Source organism: Scyliorhinus torazame, chromosome 2, assembly GCF_047496885.1.
Source record: "Scyliorhinus torazame isolate Kashiwa2021f chromosome 2, sScyTor2.1, whole genome shotgun sequence".
NCBI classification, from domain to species: domain Eukaryota; kingdom Metazoa; phylum Chordata; class Chondrichthyes; order Carcharhiniformes; family Scyliorhinidae; genus Scyliorhinus; species Scyliorhinus torazame.
This window is the reverse complement of record NC_092708.1, coordinates 314534381-314554731: the sequence shown is the minus strand read 5'-3', so window position 1 is coordinate 314554731 and position 20351 is coordinate 314534381. Positions and strand designations below refer to the sequence as shown.

Genomic DNA, 20351 nt, shown 5'->3' with positions numbered 1-20351 from the left:
ACTCTACCCAAGGTCAACACCGCCACCCTATCCCCATAACCCAGTAACCCCACCCAACACTAAGGGCAATTTTGGACACTAAGGGCAATTTATCATGGCCAATCCACCTAACCCGCACATCTTTGGACTGTGGGAGGAAACCCACGCACACACGGGGAGGATGTGCAGACTCCGCACAGACAGTGACCCAAGCCAGAATCGAACCTGGGACCCTGGAGCTGTGAAGCAATTGTGCTATCCACAAGGCTACCGTTACTGCTGTAGAAAATTTTCCTGAACGCAATCTAGGAACGCTTGCCCCTCTTCATCCTTTCCACAACCACTGTCCCAGTCTACAATTGGGTAACTAATGACCCCGTTATAACTACTGTATAATGTTGCATCTCTTTGTCATTTCCCTATAGATTTGGTGGTCTATAGACTACACCGAGCAATGTAATTGCACTCTTTTTGTTCCTAGGCTTTAACTAAATCAATTTGTCCTGGGACATCCTCTTTTCCCAGCACTATAATGCTCTCCTTAACCAAGTACGAAATCTTACAACACCAGGTTAAAGTCCAACAGGTTTGTTTCGATGTCACTAGCTTTCGGAGCGCTGCTCCTTCCTCAGGTGAATGAAGAGGTCTGTTACAGAAACACATATATATAGACAAATTCAAAGATGCCAAACAATGCTAGGAATGCGAGCATTAGCAGGTGATTAAATCTTTACAGATCCAGAGATGGGGTAACCCCAGGTTAAAGAGGTGTGAATTGTACCAAGCAGGGCAGTTGGTAGGATTTTGCAGGCCAGATGGTGGGGGATGAATGTAATGCGACATGAATCCCAGGTCCCGGTTGAGGCCGCACTCATGTGTGCGGAACTTGGCTATAAGTTTCTGCTCGGCGATTCTGCGTTGTCGCGGGTCCTGAAGGCCGCCTTGGAGAACGCTTACCCGGAGATCAGAGGCTGAATGCCCTTGACTGCTGAAGTGTTCCCCGACTGGAAGGGAACATTCCTGCCTGGTGATTGTTGCACGATGTCCGTTCATTCGTTGTCGCAGCGTCTGCGTGGTCTCGCCAATGACCACGCTTCGGGACATCCTTTCCTGCAGCGTATGAGGTAGACAACGTTGGCCAAGTCGCACGAGTATGTACCGCGTACCTGGTGGGTGGTGTTCTCACGTGTAATAGTGGTATCCATGTCGATGATCTGGCACGTCTTGCAGAGATTGCCATGACAGGGTCGTGTGGTGTCGTGGTCACTGTTCTGAAGACTGGGTAGTTTGCTGCAAACAATGGTTCGTTTGAGGTTGCGCGGTTGTCTGAAGGCAAGTAGTGGGGGTGTGGGGATTACCTTGGCAAGATGTTCATCGTCATCAATGACATGTTGAAGGCTGTGAAGAAGATGACGTAGTTTCTCCGCTCCGGGGAAGTACTGGACGACGAAGGGTATTCTGTCGGTTGTGTCCCATGTTAGTCTTCTGAGGAGGTCGGTCCGGTTTTTCGCTGTGGTGCGTTGGAACTGTCGATCGATGAGTCGAGTGCCATATCCCGTTCGTACGAGGGCATCTTTCAACGTCTGTAGATGTCTGTTACGCTCCTCCTCGTCTGAGCAGATCCTGTGTATACGGAGCGCTTGTCCATAGGGGATGGCTTCTTTAATGTGTTTAGGGTGGAAGCTGGAGAAGTGGAGCATCATGAGGTTATCCGTGGGTTTGCGGTAAAGCGAAGTGCTGAGGTGACTGTCCTTGATGGAGACGAGTGTGTCCAAGAATGCAACTGATTTTGGAGAGTAGTCCATGGTGAGTCTGATGGTTGGATGGAACTTATTAATGTCACCGTGTAGTCGTTTCAGTGATTCTTCGCCGTGGGTCCAAAGGAAAAAAATGTCATCGATGTATCTGGTGTATAACATCGGTTGAAGGTCCTGTGCGGTGAGTAGGTCCTGTTCAAACTTGTGCATGAAGATGTTGGCGTATTGGGGTGAGAATCTGGTCCCCATGGCTGTTCCGTGCGTCTGGATGAAGAACTTGTTGTCGAAGGTGAAGACGTTGTGATCCAGAATGAAGCGGATGAGTTGCAGAATTGCGTCTGGAAATTGGCAGTTGTCGGTGTTGAGTACTGAGGCTGTTGCAGCAATGCCGTCGTCATGGGGGATGCTGGTGTAGAGTGCCGAGACGTCCATTGTGACGAGGAATGTTCCTGGTTCAACTGGTCCATGGGTGCTGAGTTTCTGTAGGAAGTCCGTCGTGTCGCGACAGAAGCTGGGTGTACCTTGTACGATGGGTTTCAAGATGCCCTCGATGCAGCCAGTCATCTTCTTCACAGCCTTCAACACGTCATTGATGACGATGAACATCTTGCCAAGGTCATCCCCACACCCCCACTACTTGCCTTCAAACAACCGCGCAACCTCAAACGAACCATTGTTTGCAGCAAACTACCCAGTCTTCAGAACAGTGACCACGACACCACACAACCCTGTCATGGCAATCTCTGCAAGACGTGCCAGATCATCGACATGGATACCACTATTACACGTGAGAACACCACCCACCAGGTACGCGGTACATACTCGTGCGACTCGGCCAATGTTGTCTACCTCATACGCTGCAGGAAAGGATGTCCCGAAGCGTGGTACATTGGCGAGACCATGCAGACGCTGCGACAACGAATGAACGGACATCGCGCAACAATCACCAGGCAGGAATGTTCCCTTCCAGTCGGGGAACACTTCAGCAGTCAAGGGCATTCAGCCTCTGATCTCCGGGTAAGCGTTCTCCAAGGCGGCCTTCAGGACCCGCGACAACGCAGAACCGCCGAGCAGAAACTTATAGCCAAGTTCCGCACACATGAGTGCGGCCTCAACCGGGACCTGGGATTCATGTCGCATTACATTCATCCCCCACCATCTGGCCTGCAAAATCCTACCAACTGTCCTGGCTTGGTACAATTCACACCTCTTTTTAACCTGGGGTTACCCCATCTCTGGATCTGTAAAGATTTAATCACCTGCTAATGCTCGCATTCCTAGCATTGTTTGGCATCTTTGAATTTGTCTATATATGTGTTTCTGTAACAGACCTCTTCATTCACCTGAGGAAGGAGCAGCGCTCCGAAAGCTAGTGACATCGAAACAAACCTGTTGGACTTTAACCTGGTGTTGTAAGACTTCGTACTGTGCTCACCCCAGTCCAACGCCGGCATCTCCACATCCTTAACCAATACTATCACCCTTCCCCTTTTTCTTTTATCCCTTCTGAACACCTTCTCCCCAGGAATATTTAACACCAAGTCCTGCCCTTCCTTAAGCCAGATCTATGTTATCTCCAGAACATCATTTTCCACAACAAAATATGCGCCTGTAACATCCCCAATCTTATTTACTATACTTCATGCATTCACATACATGCACAGTAACCCTGATTTAGATGTCTTTACTTTCTCCTCTACTTCCAACTTCACTTATCAAGTTACTATTCTCTACACCAGTGCTTTCTGTCTGTCCCAGTATTTTGTGCATCCTGGTGTTCCCCTTTAATACTTCTTGGTTCCCAAACCCTTGCCAGGTTGGTTTAAAGCCCTCCCTACAGGAGTAGCAAAATGCCTACAAGGAACTGTTTCAGGCACAATCTGTCCAGTTTGTACAGGTGTCCTTTTCCTCAGAACCAGGCCAAGTGTCCCAGGAATCTAAAGCTATCCACTTGCATCATCCTTCCACCCACGAATTCACCTGCCCTATCCTCCTATTTCTGTATTCACTATCATGTAGAACTGGGAGTAATCCAGAGATTACTATATTTGAGGTCCTGCCTTGCTCCCTAAATTGTGATTGCAGGACCCCATTCTCCTTCCTTCCTAAATCCTTGGTACCAATGTGGACTACGACCTTTGGCTGTTCATCCTGCCCCCAAAAATTGTTCTGCAGTCGCTTTGACATCTTTGGCCCTAGCACCAGGGAGGCAACATACCATTCTTGAGTCATGTCTATGGCCACAGAAACGCCTGTCTGTTCCCCTATCACTATTGCTGTTCCTTTCTACATCCTCCCCTCCTGTACAGCCGAACCACCCATGGTGCCACAAACCTGGCTCTGACTTCACTCTGAAGAACCAGCACCTGCTTCCAAAACGGAAAACGGATTTTTGAGCGGGACCCCAGGGGACGTCTACACCACCTACCTGTTTCTTTTGGACTGCCTGGTAAACACAAACAAAATCTAGTAAGTATATTTTTCAGAGAACTTGGTGACTAAATGTTTGGGAGCAGAGGCTTACTATACAGTTAAAGTAACTAAATATTTTTCAAAAACCCGGGTCTGAGAGGTCCATGTAAGAGCCATAGAATCCCTAGAGTGCAGAAGGAGGTTATTTGGCCCATTAAATCTGCTCCGATCCTCCGAAAGAGCACTCCGAAAGATCTACCACGGCCAACTCCCCTGACCTATCCCCGTAACCCAACCAAACCTGCACATCTTTGGACACTGAGGGGCAATATTTAGCATAGCCAATCCACCTAACATGCACATCTTTTGACTGTAGAAAGAAACCAGAGCACCTGGAGGAAAACCACACAGATACGGAAAGAACTTGCAAACTCCACACAGACAAGGCTGGAATTCAACCCGGTCCCTGGCGCTGTGAGGCAGCAGTGATAACCACTGTGCCACTGTGTCGCTCATAAGGTAACCTATTGGATATGATCCCCAGGCACCTTTAGGGGAAGTTATGTGCCCTTTAGGAGAGGTAAGCTTACACTTTCTGTTAGTTAAAAATAGACTTGTGTGGAGAAAAAAAGGGCATAAACTTATTGGATCTGTCAAGAGAGCTGTGAAAGGGAACTGTCAAGGCATTTAAACAGCTGCCCTTTTAACATCTGAAAAAAGTTTTAGTGTTTTTCAAAAAGTCTATGCTTGCTTTTTTACTCTGCCTGGAGATTATTACAGAATTAGTGCTGTATGACTGTTGTCACAACTTTTCATTATCACAGTTCTGGACATTTTTTAACGGGTCGCGTTTGCAGAGCTGGGAATTGTCTTGACTCTGAACTCTTGACCCAGGAATGAAAATTCAAGCCATGGTATTCAAATTGAAATGTCATTAATAACAATGTGTTCTTACCCCTACATAATAAAATGTCATTGAAGCGATTTGGTTTGTTCCATGCATTTTTCCCTGCTTTCTTCTGTGATTCAAAGACAAAAGAAAATAAAATTCAAAATATGTTTAATCTAACTAAAAGTAATTTTAATCAAAACCAATCTCTTGCCTACCAATAGAAGAAGTTGTTCCCACAAAGGATTGCATTTTACTTAAACACTCCTTCAGCTGATCACGAATGTTGCCAGTCTTCTGTTTTCTATGGTGGATTTTCTTTAACACATCATTTATGACATCCAGTACACTCTGTTCACATGCTCCATATTCCTGCAAAAGTGGCATGAAATGACACCATTTGTGAATTCTAAGTCTGTGATATTTACGTTAAATACACAATCGATAAATGTAAAAATAACCTTTGTAACTAGGTACCTTTTGAACACTATTATCCAATGCCCAGTGTTTGAGAAGGTTATCTAAAAAATAAGAATAAAGTGAGCTTTAGTATAACATTGGTTGATAGTATTTTTGTTCAATCACAAAGAAATAATTTTTAAAAGCTTTTGAAGCAGATCAGTGCATGCAAGTGTGCTGAGCTGTGATGCTTAATATACACTGAAGTGTAGATTAAATTGTGCATGACTGTTGTGTGAAATGTCAGTAACATATGCATATATAAGTAAAGAAATCAGTGCTAGCAAAAACTGGTGCATTTAATTTATAAAACACCATGTTATATAATTCATAAATCCAAATGAAAATGTTTTCTTAATTTCTGAAATCTATTTCAAATATAGTTGACAAGAGGCTTGATTTATATGCTTTACATAATATGCATTGGATATAAATAGAAATTTAACATATTTTATTTCATTATTGAAATTATTTACATCTAATTTTAATATCAAAGTTTGCACCATAGTTATTAATTTGCGGGAGAAATATTTAGGAACGTGAGCTGTCTGTAAGCTTCAGTAATTAAGAGGTAATGACTTGATTTTTTAAGCATTGGAACCAAACCATTACAGCATATGCTTTCCCAGATATGTACCATAAATGATTTGGAGTTCTGCATCCTGTTGTTTCTTTGCTGTGTTTTGATTTTCTTCCTGTTCATTGAGTGAGGCAATAGTTTTCGCCAGATGGAAGTTGCACTGCCAATGAAAAACTTAATTAGAGTACACCGTTGTTAAAGCGTTTTTTCTTCAGTATAATCACAACTGAGCCAAGTTCTGCACATTTTCCCAGGTGACCCACTGATGGTGATTAGAAACAGGAACCCTAGTCCAATTTCTTCTTAAGACACTGGTTTCAACTCCAGTGCCCCATAAATGCCTGACCAGAATAGCAGATCTTGCAACTTTTTCCTCATGCTTTTATTTGAAAATTTACATGTTTTTTCCTTGGCATCTGAAGAAATTCAGCTGTGTATATGTTAGAACTATGTGTAAAAAGTGGATATGTATAGTTATTTGTCTATGGAAAACATTGCATCACCAAATAGCTCTTTACTCACCAATTTCAGTTTGCAGTTTTCTATCTCAACATGTTCAAGTCTTCTACTTGCCTCATAAATATTTGCTTCCATCAATTTTAGTTGCTCTACAGTATTTATAACTTGGTGATAGAGGCTGTTCCGTATTGCAGACAACAAAGCTTTTGTTCCCGACTGGCAAAAAAATCAATACTATTAATGTATGAATACATCTAAAATGGTATTGATAATCTTGCTACTTTTCAACCACACAAATAAAATCACTTCACAACATGTAATGGCCCAGAAATTGCTGGAATGAGATATCTTGTGGCCAGTTGCCAGGAGTGCAAATTGAAAACAACATGGAGCGGCACAGTCAATGAGGAGTCAATGAAGTGCAGGAGGTTGTGCCAGCAGCAGCATTAGGCATAGATAAAAATTAGGCATTTACTTGATGAAGCTATAATACATGATTACTTGCATGCCAAATAGGGTAAGCAATATGAGATAGACAGCTAAGTGATCCCACAACCAATCCTGCCACTTCCAGTCATTAAACAATTCAGTGGAGGAAGAGGGTCCACAAATATCCCCATCGTCAATGATGGGGGACATCAGCACATTAGTGAAAAAAAAAAGCTGAAGCATCTGCAACAATCTTCAGCCATAAGTACCTAGTGGATGATCCATCTCAGACTCTTCCGGAGGTCATCAGTATCTATTGCCAGTTTTCAGCCAAATCAATTTACTCCATGAGATATCATGAAGTGGCTGAAAGCACTGCAAAGATTATGGGACCTGACAATATTCCGGCAACAGTACTGAAGGCTTGTGCTCCTGAACCTGCTGCACCGCTAACCAAACAGTACTGTTGCCAGAATGTTGTCATGTACAGCGACAACACTGCCATCTACCCAGCGAAAAATTGCTCAGGTATGTCCTGCACTCAAAATGTACGACAAATCTAATCCAGCCAATTGCTGCCCTATCAGTCTACTCTTAATCACCAGTAAAGTGGTGGAAGGGGTCATCAACAGTGCTGTCAAATGTTATTTGCTGAGCACTAATCTACTCACTGATGTTCAGTTTGGAATCTACCAGAAACACTCAGACCTGACCTCGGTACAGCTTTGTTTCAATCATGGACAAAAGCACTGGATTCCAGAGGTGACGTGAGAGTGATTGCCCTTGACATCAAGGCAACATTTGATAAGAGTATGATATCAAGAGGCCCAGCAAAGTTAGAGTCAATGGGAATCAGCATACCTGACACTAAGGAAGATGGTTGGACAAACCAGCTGGCTTAATTAGCACCCCATCCACAAATGTTCACCGAAACACAATGACAACAGTGTGTAACATCTACAAGATATACTGCAGGAAATCCAGATGACACCTTCCAAACCCATGACCACTATTATCTAGAAGGACAAAGGCAGCAACTGCATGGGAACACCGGCACCTGTAAGTTCCTCCAAATCACATGCCATCTCTTCATTGTCACTGGGTCAAAATCCTGGAACCCTCTCCCTAACAGTGGGTGTAGCTGTGCCACATGGATTGCAGCGGTTCAAGAAGGCAGCTCACCATCACCTTCTCAAAGGCAATTATGGATGGGCAATAATGTTGAATGATTTATTTCCATTACAAATTAAATAATCGCAAGTGAACAATGGACAAGGAAATGGGGGCGGCATGCTGGGGCAGTGATTAGCACTGCTGCTTACAACGCTGAGGACCCGGGTTCGATCCCAACCCCGAGTCACTGTGTGGAGTTTGCACATTCTCCGTGTCTGCACGGGTTTCACCCCCACAACCCAAAGATGTGCAGTTTAGGTGGATTGGCCACGCTAAATTGCCCCTTAATTGGAGAAGAAATAGGGTTAAAGTCATAAAGAAAGATGAGAAGAACAATAGAACAATTGAATCTAATAAACCTCTGGGCATAATTTGCTATGTGCAGGAGTGTAGAAGTTGAAATGTTCCTTTTCTGGCTTTCCAAAATTTGAATGGCATTATCAGAATAAATTTTGTCATTAACAGGGCCAGCCAAAACAAATTAGCAGCCTTCAATGGGTGATAGCTTAATATATCCCAACAATGTAAATCAAGCAATTTAATGACAGAGCTGTGGATGACATGATTTTCTTTCAGACAAGGCACACAACTGGACAAGAAACATGTGATTTGGAACAGATGGCATTTCCCTTCCTTGCCACAAATTGCTCAGTTTTGTTTGACACACAAACAATGGTTAGTACCATGAACTTGCCATTATTTTCCAAGTAAATTTAAAAAACTGTTTTAAATTCATTTTTGGGTGTGGGTGTCGCTGGATACGCCAGCATTTATTGCCCATCCCTAGTTGCCCTTCAGAAGGTGATAGTGCGTTGCCTTCTTGAACTGCTATAACCTTTTTAACCACATAGTGACTAAACAGTTGACCCTGAATAAAGGTTGAATGATTTTAAATAATATCCACTTTCTCATTCCCCGTTCATTAAATGATTCATATTTTAAATTTTTCTTTTATTAGTTAATTTTTATTCCCACTGAAATTCTCTTCTGTAACGTAAAATGCTCAAAGTTCTTTAAGGCAAAACCTTATAAGGGCTAAAAAGCACTTAGTGCTAAAAAGCACTAAGTTTTATTTTGAGGCTATGCCCCCTAGTTCTCCTGTCACCCGCCAGTGGAAATAACCTGCCCGCATCTATCCTATCTATTCCCTTCATAATTTTATATGTTTCTATAAGATCCCCCTGCATCCTTCTAAATTCCAATAAGTACAGTCCCAGTCTACTCAACCTCTCCTCATAATCCAACCCCCTCAACTCTGGGATTAACCTAGTGAATCTCCTCTACACACTTTGCAGCGCCAGTACATCCTTTCTCAGGTAAGGAGATCAAAACTGAACACAATACTCCAGGTGTGGCCTCACTAACACTTTATACAGTTGCAGCATAACCTCCCTGGTCTTAAACTCCATCCCTCTAGCAATGAAGGACAGAACTCCATTTGCCTTCTTAAGCACCTGTAAACCAACTTTTTGCGACTCATGCACTAGGACATCCAGGTCCCTCTGCACAGCAGTATGTTTTAATATTTTATCATTTAAATAATAATCCCTTTTGCTGTTATTCCTGCCAAAATGGATAATCTCACATTTGTCGACATTGTGTTACATCTGCCAGACCCTAGTCCATTTACTTAAACTATCCAAATCCCTCTGCAGACTTCCGGTATCCGTATGCACTTTTTGCTTTATCACTCATCTTAGTGTCGTCTGCAAACTTGGACACATTGCACTTGGTCCCTAACTATGTAAATTATGAACAATTGTGGGCCCAACACTGATCACTGAGGGACACCACTAGATACTGATTGCCAACCAGAGAAACACACATTAATCCCCACTCTGCTTTCTATTAATTAACCAATCCTCTATCCATGGTACTACTTTACCCTTAATGCCATGCATCTTTATCTTATGCAACAACCTTTTGTGTGGCACCTTGTCAAAAGCTTTCTGATATACCATATATCCAGATATACCATATCTATTGGCTCCCCATTGTCTACCGCACTGGTAATGTCCTCAAAATATTCCACTAAATTAGTTAGGCATGACCTGCCCTTTATGAACCCATGCTGCGTCTGTCCAAAAGGACAATTTCCATCCAGATGCCTCGCTGTTTCTTCCTTGATGATAGATTCCAGCGTCTTCCCTACTACTGAAGTTAAGCTAACTGGCCTATAATTACCTGCTTTCTGCCTACCTCCTTTTTTAAACAGTGGTGTCACGTTTGCTAATTTCCAATCTGCCGGGACCACCCCAGAGTCTAGTGAATTTTGGGAAATTATCACTAGTGCATTTGCAATTTCCCTAGCCATCTCTTTTAGTACTCTGGGATGCATTCCATCAGGTCCAGGAGACTTGTCTACCTTTAGCCCCATTAGCTTGCCCATCACTACCTCCTTAGTGATAACAATCGTCTCAAGGTCCTCACCTGTCAGAGCCTCATTTCCATCAGTCACTGGCATGTTATTTGTGTCTTCCACTGTGAAGACCGACCCAAAAGTTCCTCAGCCATTTCCTCATCTCCCCTCTCATCCTCTAAAGGACCAATATTTACCATCGCCGCTCTTTTTTGTTTTATATATTTGTAGAAACTTTTGCTATCTGTTTTGATATTCTGAGCAAGTTTATTCTCATAATCTATCTTACTCTTTATAGCTTTTTTAGTAGCTTTCTGTTGCAATCTCCTAATTTTCCTTATCATTGAACCCATATTCCCATGTAACCACCTGCTGCGTTGCTTTCCATTTATGTTTTTACTTCGCGCTTTATTCCTTTTAGTATCACTGGGCCTATTCACTGAACTCTCAGTCACCGTACCCTGTACTGTGGCCCTTTTTGATTTTTGATTCTGGTTTCACTGCCTTTTTTTTCTGTCCCCGTTTTACTCCCCTCTGACTTCCTGCATTGGTTCCCACCCCCCTGCCACATTAGTTTAAACCCTCCCCAACATGTATAACTGAATTTGTTAATGTACAGATTTGACTCCATAATTTGTCCAACATTTTATTTTAATATTTAATGTGTATTGTATTTCCTTGGGGGTTCTCTATTTTTATTCATTCATGGGATGTGGTGTCACTGGCTGGGCCAGCATTTATTGCCCATCTCTAATTGCCCTTTAACTGAGTGGCTTGCTAGGCCATTTTATAGTGCATGTAAGAGTCGACCACATTGATGTGGGTCTGGAGTCACATGTAAGCCAGATCAGGTAAGGATGGCAGATTTTCTTCCCTAAAGATATTAGTGAACCAAATAGGTTTTTACAACAATCGACAATGGTTTCATGGTTCAGACATTTTCATTCCAGATTTTTAAACAATTAAATTCAAATTTCACCATCTACCATGGTGGGATTGGAACCCGCATTTTCAGTGCGTGGGGTCTCTGGATCACTGGTCCGTGACAATACCACTATGCCACCGCCTCCTCTCCCAAGCTTCTCCCATAACCTTAGCAGGAAATCTTGCATCTTTTCTATAAGATAAGTATGATTAGGAAAACACCCACAGAAATGTTTACCCATTGGTAGCTGTAAGTTGTCTGCCAAATTACCAACTTTCACACAATCTAAAATTCACTGCATATAACTGGAAGCGACATCTTCAAATATGGCGCATTTTATAAAGATTTTCATTTCACAAATTACAACTCTTCTGGAAGCTCAATTTAGCAGAAGCACTGAGGGTAGCAATGACACCAAATACATTGTGGGTGGAGGAGTTCAATGTCCATCATGGAGTTTGGCTAGGTAGCAGAGCAACAGACTCAGCTGACTGAGTCCTGAAAGACATAATTGCTAGACGGGGCCTCTGGATGGGGTGTGGGAAGAACCTACTTGATCACACCTTCACCGATCCACCTGTTGCAGATGCATTTGTCCACTGGCAAGAATGACCACCTCCAGTGGAGGAGAAGTCCTGTTTTTACATTGAGGATGCTGTCTATCGCAGGCATCGCAGTGGGGGTCGGGACCTGTGGGTGGGTCACGGGCGGGTGCCGGGAGAGTCGCGGAGCCAGCCATCGCGGCATTCCCGATCAAGGGCCGCAGCAACCGGCTTTTAACAATGCTGCTTTAAAAATAGTGTCCTTGACCAGCAACAAAATGCGGGCGCACTGCACATGTGTGCCCGCTCATCAGTGCACATGTGGCCTGGGAATGTTGGGACCTGAACCTGGGGTCAAAGTGCGATCCCGGCATGGCAGCGGCTGACTGCGTGGTGATCACCGATGACAAACAAGGCTATGACCCCGATCTGTTTTGCATCCTTAAACATTACTCAAATGATCTGGAGAGAGATTATATTCCTCATGATTTAATCATGGACAGAACTGAATGTTTGGCAAAGGATATAATGAAAGCCATGGAAATCATCACATCGTCGCCCTCTGTGTACTGAAGGGAGGCTACAAGTTTTTTGCTGTCCTTTTAGACTATATTAAAGCATTGAATCGAAACAGTGACCAGTCAATCCCAATGACGGTGGACTTCATCCGCTTGAAGAGTTACTGTAGTGATCGGTCAACAGGGGAGATACTCTGAGTTTATGAACTGAGGTACGAAATCCACCCTTTCCTCCGCAAGAAACTAACCTCTCTGGCTGATCCATTGCTGATGAAACTTGGATGCTAACTATGTCTTACCTTGTAGACATCTTTTCAATTCTAAATGAACTGAATCTCAAATTGCAAGGGAAGGATGATTGCTTTCGGCACTGACAAAATCGCAGCTTTCCAAAAGTCATTGAAAATTTGGCAATTGCAACTGCAAAGCCAAAATTACTACATGTTCCCCACACTGCTACGACACATCGAAGAAAACAGCATTAGTAAGGAAACTAAATGGACTGGCAAGCCTGACTCCAAATGAAGCGGACTGAAATTCTGCGCCTCAGCTTTGACAGCACAATAAAAGCTCGGCACAAGTCAATGAAACTATCAGCATTCTGCAGTAGCGTCTCCAAGGAGTATCCAGAGCTGGGTAAAACAATCATTTTGTTGCTTTTGTCCTTCACAATGACCTACAGAGGTTGGATTTCCTCTCCTCACAAGGATGAAGACGGCACAAAGGAACTGGCCGGATCCTGCATCCGATATGTGCATAGACCTCTCTTTCTCTGCACCTGATGTGAGTGAGATCGTGAGGACCAAACAGGCTCACCTCTCGCATTAAAGGTAAGAGAAAATGTTGGGTTGTGAATGTCGGCCGGCATGGGTCCCGAAAGTTGGCCTGTTGGTAAAAATGAGTCCCTGAAAAAAAAGTTTGAAAAACACTGGTCTATCGTGTTGTGTGGCACTATCACAGTACTAAATGAAATAGATTTTGAACAGATCCTGCAACTCAAAAGTGGGCAACCATGAGGCACTGTAGGCCATCAACAGCAGCACAATATATTCAACTGCAATCTGTATCATGGCCCAGAGAGAAAAAGAAGAGCAGCTCGCTGAAAAGACAGAAACAAAAGGACAATAAAAATAGAGGAATTCTCAAAATGTATTCAAGAAAGCTTTTGTAGCCAGTACATAGCAAACCCAACAAGGCAAGGGAGAGATCTGGACATAGTTTTAGGGAAAAGATTTAGGCAGGTGGAATCACAGAGAGCATTTTAATGGTAGTGATTACAATTCAGTTGGATCTAGAGTGGTTGTGGAAAAGAATAAGGGTGGAGCATGTGTAAAAGTTTTAAATTGGGGAAAGGACAATTTTACAAAGCTGAGACGTGATTTGGCAAAAGTGGTTGGGAACAGGTGCTTGAAGGAAAATCAGTGTTGGAGGAATGCATTCAAAGAGGAGCTGTTCACAATAAAAGGGTGCAATTCTGTGGCTCGAGCGCAACAAGGTTGGTGAATGGCGGGAGAGGCCAAAATCATGAACTGCGCCAGGCACCAAACAATTTGTGACGCAACTGGCACGCTGCCGTAGGCGAAAAGGGATCCTACCATAGCATGCCGGGAAGCCAATAGTCACGACTTAATCCCTATTTCGATACAATTACCAGGAGCCACCCCAAATGCAACGGCCTCCCGTGCTCCAGCAGCCTCTCCAGCAAGTGATCACACTGGCGCCGATTAGTACCATTTTTAAAAACATGAATCTGATGGAAGGGCAGCGAGCCAAGGAGGTGATTAGCCATCTTCAGTCACAGGCAAAAAGCCCAGGGGCATCTTCCGGTGGTGGCCATGGAGTGAGTGGTCGCATATTTGGTAGCTCCCGCTTGTGGTGGACCTTTTTTCACGATTTACGGTGGATTTGATTGACAAAACAGGAGATTCCTGAAGTAGAGGAGAAGGATTTTCCACCAGTGTATGGATTCGTGGACCAGAAGAGGTCTGAAAAGGAGAGAACGCTGGTTGAAGATGGGAATGGAGTCTGTGGCAGAAGAGAATATGTCGGAAGGTCAGGGAATGAAGCTGCCGACCAAGTGTTCACGCATCTGAAGAGTTCAAAGGCGGACGTGGCAACGCTACAGGAGACACACCTGAGGGTGGTGGATCAGACTAGGCTGAGGAAGGGGTGGGTTGGGCAGGTATTTCATTTGGGGCTAGACTCTAAAACTAGGGGGTAGCGATCTTGATCAATAAGCGGGTGTTATTTGAAGTAGGGAGCATAGTGGTGGACTCGGGAGGGGGGGGTAGATACGCTATGGTGAATGCGAAGCTGGAGGGGATGCCGGTGGTGGTGAACATTTATGCGCCAAACTGGGACGACGCAGAGTTTATGAGGCGGGTGTTGGGGAAGATTCCGGACCTGGCCTCACATAGGCTGATCATTGGGGGGGGCTTTAATATGGTTATAGATCCGAGTTTTCACAGGGAAGGCAGTGGGGCAGTTGAGGGAGGCGATAGGGGCGGTATATGAATATGGGGAGAAGGCCAGTAGGATGTTAGTGTGGTATTATCAGGTATTGCGGTACCTAAGAATCTGATGACCATTGGTTAAACCTAGGAGTTTACCATTGGCTGTTGGTACGTAGCTCCGCCCTGACAGTCAGAGTAGAAGAACCGGTGCCGTCCCAGCAGCCTTCACTTTCTGTACCGAAGCTGCTGGGGAACACGTTTTAGTCGATTAAAGCCTTCAGTTATGAAATATCTTTGTCTTGCGTGTAATTGATCGTGCATCAATTTAATCGACTAGACTTCAGCTGGAAGGATGGATCCCCGAATCAAACCGGAGTGCCTACAACTCAGCCCCCACGCGGAGGACTCGGCTGCAATATTTAAACACTGGCTGGCGTGCTTTAAAAGCTACCCCGAGACGGCCGGAGGCACCCCCTCAGAAGGACAGAAAATGCATCTCCTGCGCTCAAGGGTCAGCCCTGGGATCTACACCCTTATCGAGGAGGCGGAGGACTATGATGCCGCGATCGAACTGTAAAAAGGACATATCCACCCTGTAAATCAGGTCTACGCACGTCACCCGCTTGCAACTAGACGGCAAAGCCCCGGGGAATCGTTGGAGGATTTCTTAACGGGCGCTACTGGTGCTGGGCCGAAACTGTGGCTGCCCGCAAGTTTCGGGGAGTGAGCACACGGAACTTTTAATCAGGGATGCCTTCGTAGCAGGTATGACCTCAGTGATCCGTCAAAGACTCCTAGAAAAGGACACCCTGGGACTTAGAGAGGCACGGGCCCTGGCAGGGTCCATGGACGTAGCCTCCCAAAACGTGCAGTCCTATGCGCCCAACCGCGCGGCGGCCCCCTGGGCTGCGTGGCACCCCACAGCGGCAGCCCCACAGACCTTCCCCCTGACCCCGCAGGCCTGCACGGCGAGACGGCCCGCTAACGCAGCCGGGCCCCCCTTTTTCTTCTGCGGGCAGGCGAATCATCCCCACCCGCGCTGCCCGGCCTGCACCGCCACCTGCAAAGGGTGCGGCAAGAAGGGCCACTTTGTGGGGGTCTGCCAGGCCCGCGTCGTGGCCGCGGTCTCCAGCAACTCCGGACCGCCGCGGCAACCCCCCCTTCAGGCCCCGACCGGCCAGCGCTCACCGCCACCCCTCTACCCTAGGGCCACGTGTGACCCACGGGCGTGGCCATCTTGCCCGATCAGAACTCGCAACTGCTTCATCTGGCCTCGGTGACACCCGACCAAAGTCGCCCTCGGACACTCGCAACAGCAACAACGACAGTCTTTATCAACGGCCACGAGACGTCTTGCCTGATTGACTCTGGGAGCATGGAAAGCTTTGATCACACCGACATGGTAAGGCGCTGTTCACTTGTTACCCACCATGTAAACCAAAGGATCTCCCTGGCCTCCGGGTCACACTCGGTGGAGATAAAGGGGTTCTGCCTAGCGAACCTCATTGTCCAAGGCAGGAGATTCAACAATTTCCACCTTTATGTCCTGCCGCACCTCTGCGCGGCTACCCTCCTGGGGTTGGACTTCCAATGTAACTTGCAAAGCCTGACCTTTAAATTCGGCGGCCCTATACCCCCCCCCCCCTTACTGTCTGCGGCCTCGCGACCCTTAAGGTTGACCCGCCTTCCCTGTTTGCGAACCTCACCCCGGATTGCAAACCCATCGCCACCAGGAGCAGGCGGTACAGTGTCGAGGACCGGACTTTCATCAGGTCAGAGGTCCAAAGGCTGCTGAGGGAAGGGGTCATCGAAGCGAGCAACAGTCCCTGGAGAGCTCAAGTAGTGGTGGTAAAGCCCGGGGAGAAACATAGGATGGTCATTGACTACAGTCAGACCATCAACAGGTTTACGCAGCTGGACGCGTGACCTCTTCCCCCATATACCGACCTGGTAAACAGGATCGCGCAATACAAGGTTTTCTCCATGGTGGATCTCAAGTCCGCCTACCACCAGCTAGCCCTCCGTAATAGTGACCGCAAGTACACTGCCTTCGAAGCAGATGGGCGGCTCTATCAATTTTTAAGAGTTCCCTTTGGTATCACTAATGGGGTCTCGGTCTTCCAGCGAGAGATGGACCGAATGGTTGACCGGTACAGCTTACGCGCAACATTCCCGTATCTGGATAACGTCACCATCTGAGGCCATGACCAGCAGGACCACGACTCCAACCTCTGCAAATTTCTCCAGACCGCGAAAATCCTTAACGTACAATAAGGATAAATGCGTATTTAGCACCGACCGTCTAGCCATTCTAGGCTACGTAGTGCGAAATGGAGTTATAGGCCCCGAACCTGAGCGCATGTGCCCCCTTATGGAGTTCCCCCTCCCTCACTGCCCCAAGGCCCTGAAGCGCTGCCTTGGGTTTTTCAGTTATCACGCCCAGTGGGTCCCTAACTACGCAGACAAAGCCTGATCCCTAATCCAGTCCACAACCTTCCCCCTGTCGACGGAGGCTCACCAGGCCTTCAGCCGCATCAAAGCAGACATTGCAAAGGCCACGATGCACGCCATCGATGAGTCCCTCCCCTTCCAGGTCGTGAGCGCTGCGTCCGACGTAGCTCAGGCGGCCACCCTCAACCACGCGGGCAGGCCCGTGGCCTTCTTTTCCCGTACCCTCCATGCTTCCGAAATTCGCCATTCCTCGGTTGAAAAAGAGGCACAAGCCATAGTTGAAGCTGTGAGACATTGGAGGCATTACCTGGTCGGCAGGAGATTCACTCTCCTCACGGACCAACGGTCGGTTGCTTTCATGTTCGATAATGCACAGCGGGGCAAGATTAAAAATGACAAGATCTTGCGGTGGAGGATAGAACTCTCCAACTTCAACTACAAGATCTTGTACCGTCCGGGGAAGCTAAACAAACCTCCTGATGCCCTGTCCCGTGGCACTTGTGCCACTGCACAAGTGGACCGCCTCCGAGCCCTCCACGAGGACCTCTGCCACCCGGGGGTCACTCAATTCTTCCACTTCATCAAGACCCGCAACCTGCCCTACTCCATCGAGAAGGTCAGGACAGTCACCAGGGACTGCCAAATCTGCGCGGAGTGCAAACCGCACTTCTACCGGCCAGAGAGGGCGCACCTGATAAAGGCTTCCCGTCCCTTTGAACGCCTCAGCATGGATTTCAATGGCCCCCTCCCCTCCACCGACCGCAACACGTATTTCCTGAACGTGATTGACGAGTACTCCCGGTTCCCATTCGCCATCCCCTGCCCAGACATGACCGCAACCACCGTCATCAAGGCCCTCCAGGCTGTCTTTACACTGTTCGGTTTCCCCACGTACATACACAGTGTTAGGGGGTCTTCCTTTATGAGCGACGAACTGCGTCAATTCCTGCTCAGCAGGGGCATTGCCTCAAGCAGGACGACCAGTTACAACCCCAGGGGAAACGGACAGGTGGAGAGGGAGAACGGAACGGTCTGGAAGACTGTTCTACTGGCCCTACGGTCCAGGAATCTCCCAGTCTCCCGCTGGCAAGAAGTCCTCCCGGTGGCCCTCCACGCCATCCGGTCGCTGCTCTGTACAACTACCAATCAGGCACCTCATGAACGTCTCCTTGTTTTCCCCAGGAAGTCCTCCTCCGGGACCTCGCTCCCAACCTGGCTAGCGACACCCGGACCCATCCTGCTTCGAAAGCACGTGAGGGCACACAAGTCGGACCCATTGGTTGAGAGGGTCCACCTGCTGCACGCTAACCCCCAGTACGCCTACGTGGCGTTCCCTGATGGCCGGCAAGATATGGTCTCCCTATGGGACCTGGCGCCCGCCGGAACCCCACGCGCACCCGAACCATTACCCCCCCCCACAGCACCTCACCGGAGGGTCAGTACTCCCGCCGCTCCTGCCTAGGCCCACCCACCCACCGACGCCACCTACAGGCGCCCCCCCGTGTCAACCGTTTGCCCCAACAGCGCCGCCTAGGGGTGACAAAGCTGCCAGGGAGGCCGAAACCACACTCCCGGAGTCGCAACCACCTGGACCCCCACCAGAATCACCACCGAAGCCCAGACGATCCAGAAGGATGACCAGGCCACCCGATCGACTGATTGCTTCACTGTGACTTTAACCGGAAACCAACACTTTGTAAATATTCTTGACAGCCCTGTAAGGAGGTATCACAGTACCTCCATAGCTGATCATACCATGTTAAAGGCGACTGTTACCACTGGCCAACACCCCCGCCGGACTCCTTTTTAACAGGGGGTGAATGTGGTATTATCAGGTATTGCGGTACCTAAGAGGCTGATGACCATTGGTTAAACCTAGGAGTTTACCATTGGCTGTTGATACGTAGCTCCGCCCTGACAGGCGGAGTATAAGAACCGGTGCCATCCCAGCAGCCTTCTCTTTCTGTACTGAAGCTGCTGGGGAACAAGTTCTAGTCGATTAAAGCCTTCAGTTATGAAATCACTTCGTCTTGAGTGTAATTGATCGTGCATCAGTTAGCACACCAGCTCAGGAAACGGGAGGCGACTAGGGAGATAGGAGGAGTGGATGATAGAAGGGGGGTACACGATCTTGGACCCGGCGTGCATGAACGGGGTGTTCAAGGAATTTAACAGTTGGCTGTATGAGTCAGAGCCCCCAGCTGGTGTGGAGGGAATGAGGCAATTCTTGGAGGGTTTGGAGTTTCCGAAGGTGGAGGAAGGATTTGTGGAGGATCTGGGAGCCCCCATCGGGCTCGTTGAAGTGGAGGGATTGGAGGCCATGCAGTCAGGCGAGGCCTCGGGGCCGGACGGATAGCCAGTGGAATTTTATAAGAGGTTTTCTGGGGTGCTGATGAGGGTATTTAATGAGACTAGGGAGCGGGGTGCTCCTCCCCCAACAATGTCACAGGCTTCGATCTCATTGATTCTGAAGCGGGGAAGGACCGCGAATGCGGGTCATACAGTCCAATCTTCTTACTGCGTGTAGACGACAAATTGCTGGCCAAGATTTTGCCCTCGAAAAGAGGATTGTGTTCCGGGGGTGATAGGGGAAGACCAGATGGGATTTGGCAAAGGGAAGGCAGTTAACGGCCAATGTTAGAAGGCTCTTGAATGTCATCATGATGCCCCCGAAAGGATGGAGGTGGAGGTAGTCGCTATGGACGCAGAGAAGGCCTTCGATCGGGTGGAGTGGAAGTATCTGTGGGAGGTCCTGGGGCGGTTTGGGTTTGGGTCCAGTTGCTGTACCAGGCACCGGTGGCGAGTGTGCGGATGAACCGATTGAGCTCAGACTATTTTAGACTAAGGCAGGGATGTCCGCTTCCCCACTGTTGTTTGCCTTGGCTATAGAGCCATTGGCTATGGCGCTGAGAGCTTCAAAGGACTAGAAGGGGTTGTCCAGGGGGGGGGGGGGGGGGGGGGAGTGG

At 47.2% G+C, this 20351-nt stretch overlaps 1 protein-coding gene across 2 annotated transcripts in view; it reads right to left on the bottom strand.

The window, feature by feature from the left end:
* Positions 1-20351, bottom strand: part of ccdc175 (coiled-coil domain containing 175) — a 228251-nt gene that overhangs the window by 1270 nt on the left and 206630 nt on the right. For both annotated transcript variants that reach the window (XM_072489110.1, XM_072489113.1), the window contains 5 exons: positions 6599-6751; positions 6134-6236; positions 5515-5558; positions 5256-5409; positions 5104-5167 (listed from right to left, as the gene is read on the bottom strand). In XM_072489110.1, coding sequence (XP_072345211.1) covers positions 5121-5167; positions 5256-5409; positions 5515-5558; positions 6134-6236; positions 6599-6751 — 501 coding nt within the window. In that variant the 3' untranslated portion in view covers positions 5104-5120. The remainder of the gene's footprint in view (positions 1-5103; positions 5168-5255; positions 5410-5514; positions 5559-6133; positions 6237-6598; positions 6752-20351) is intronic.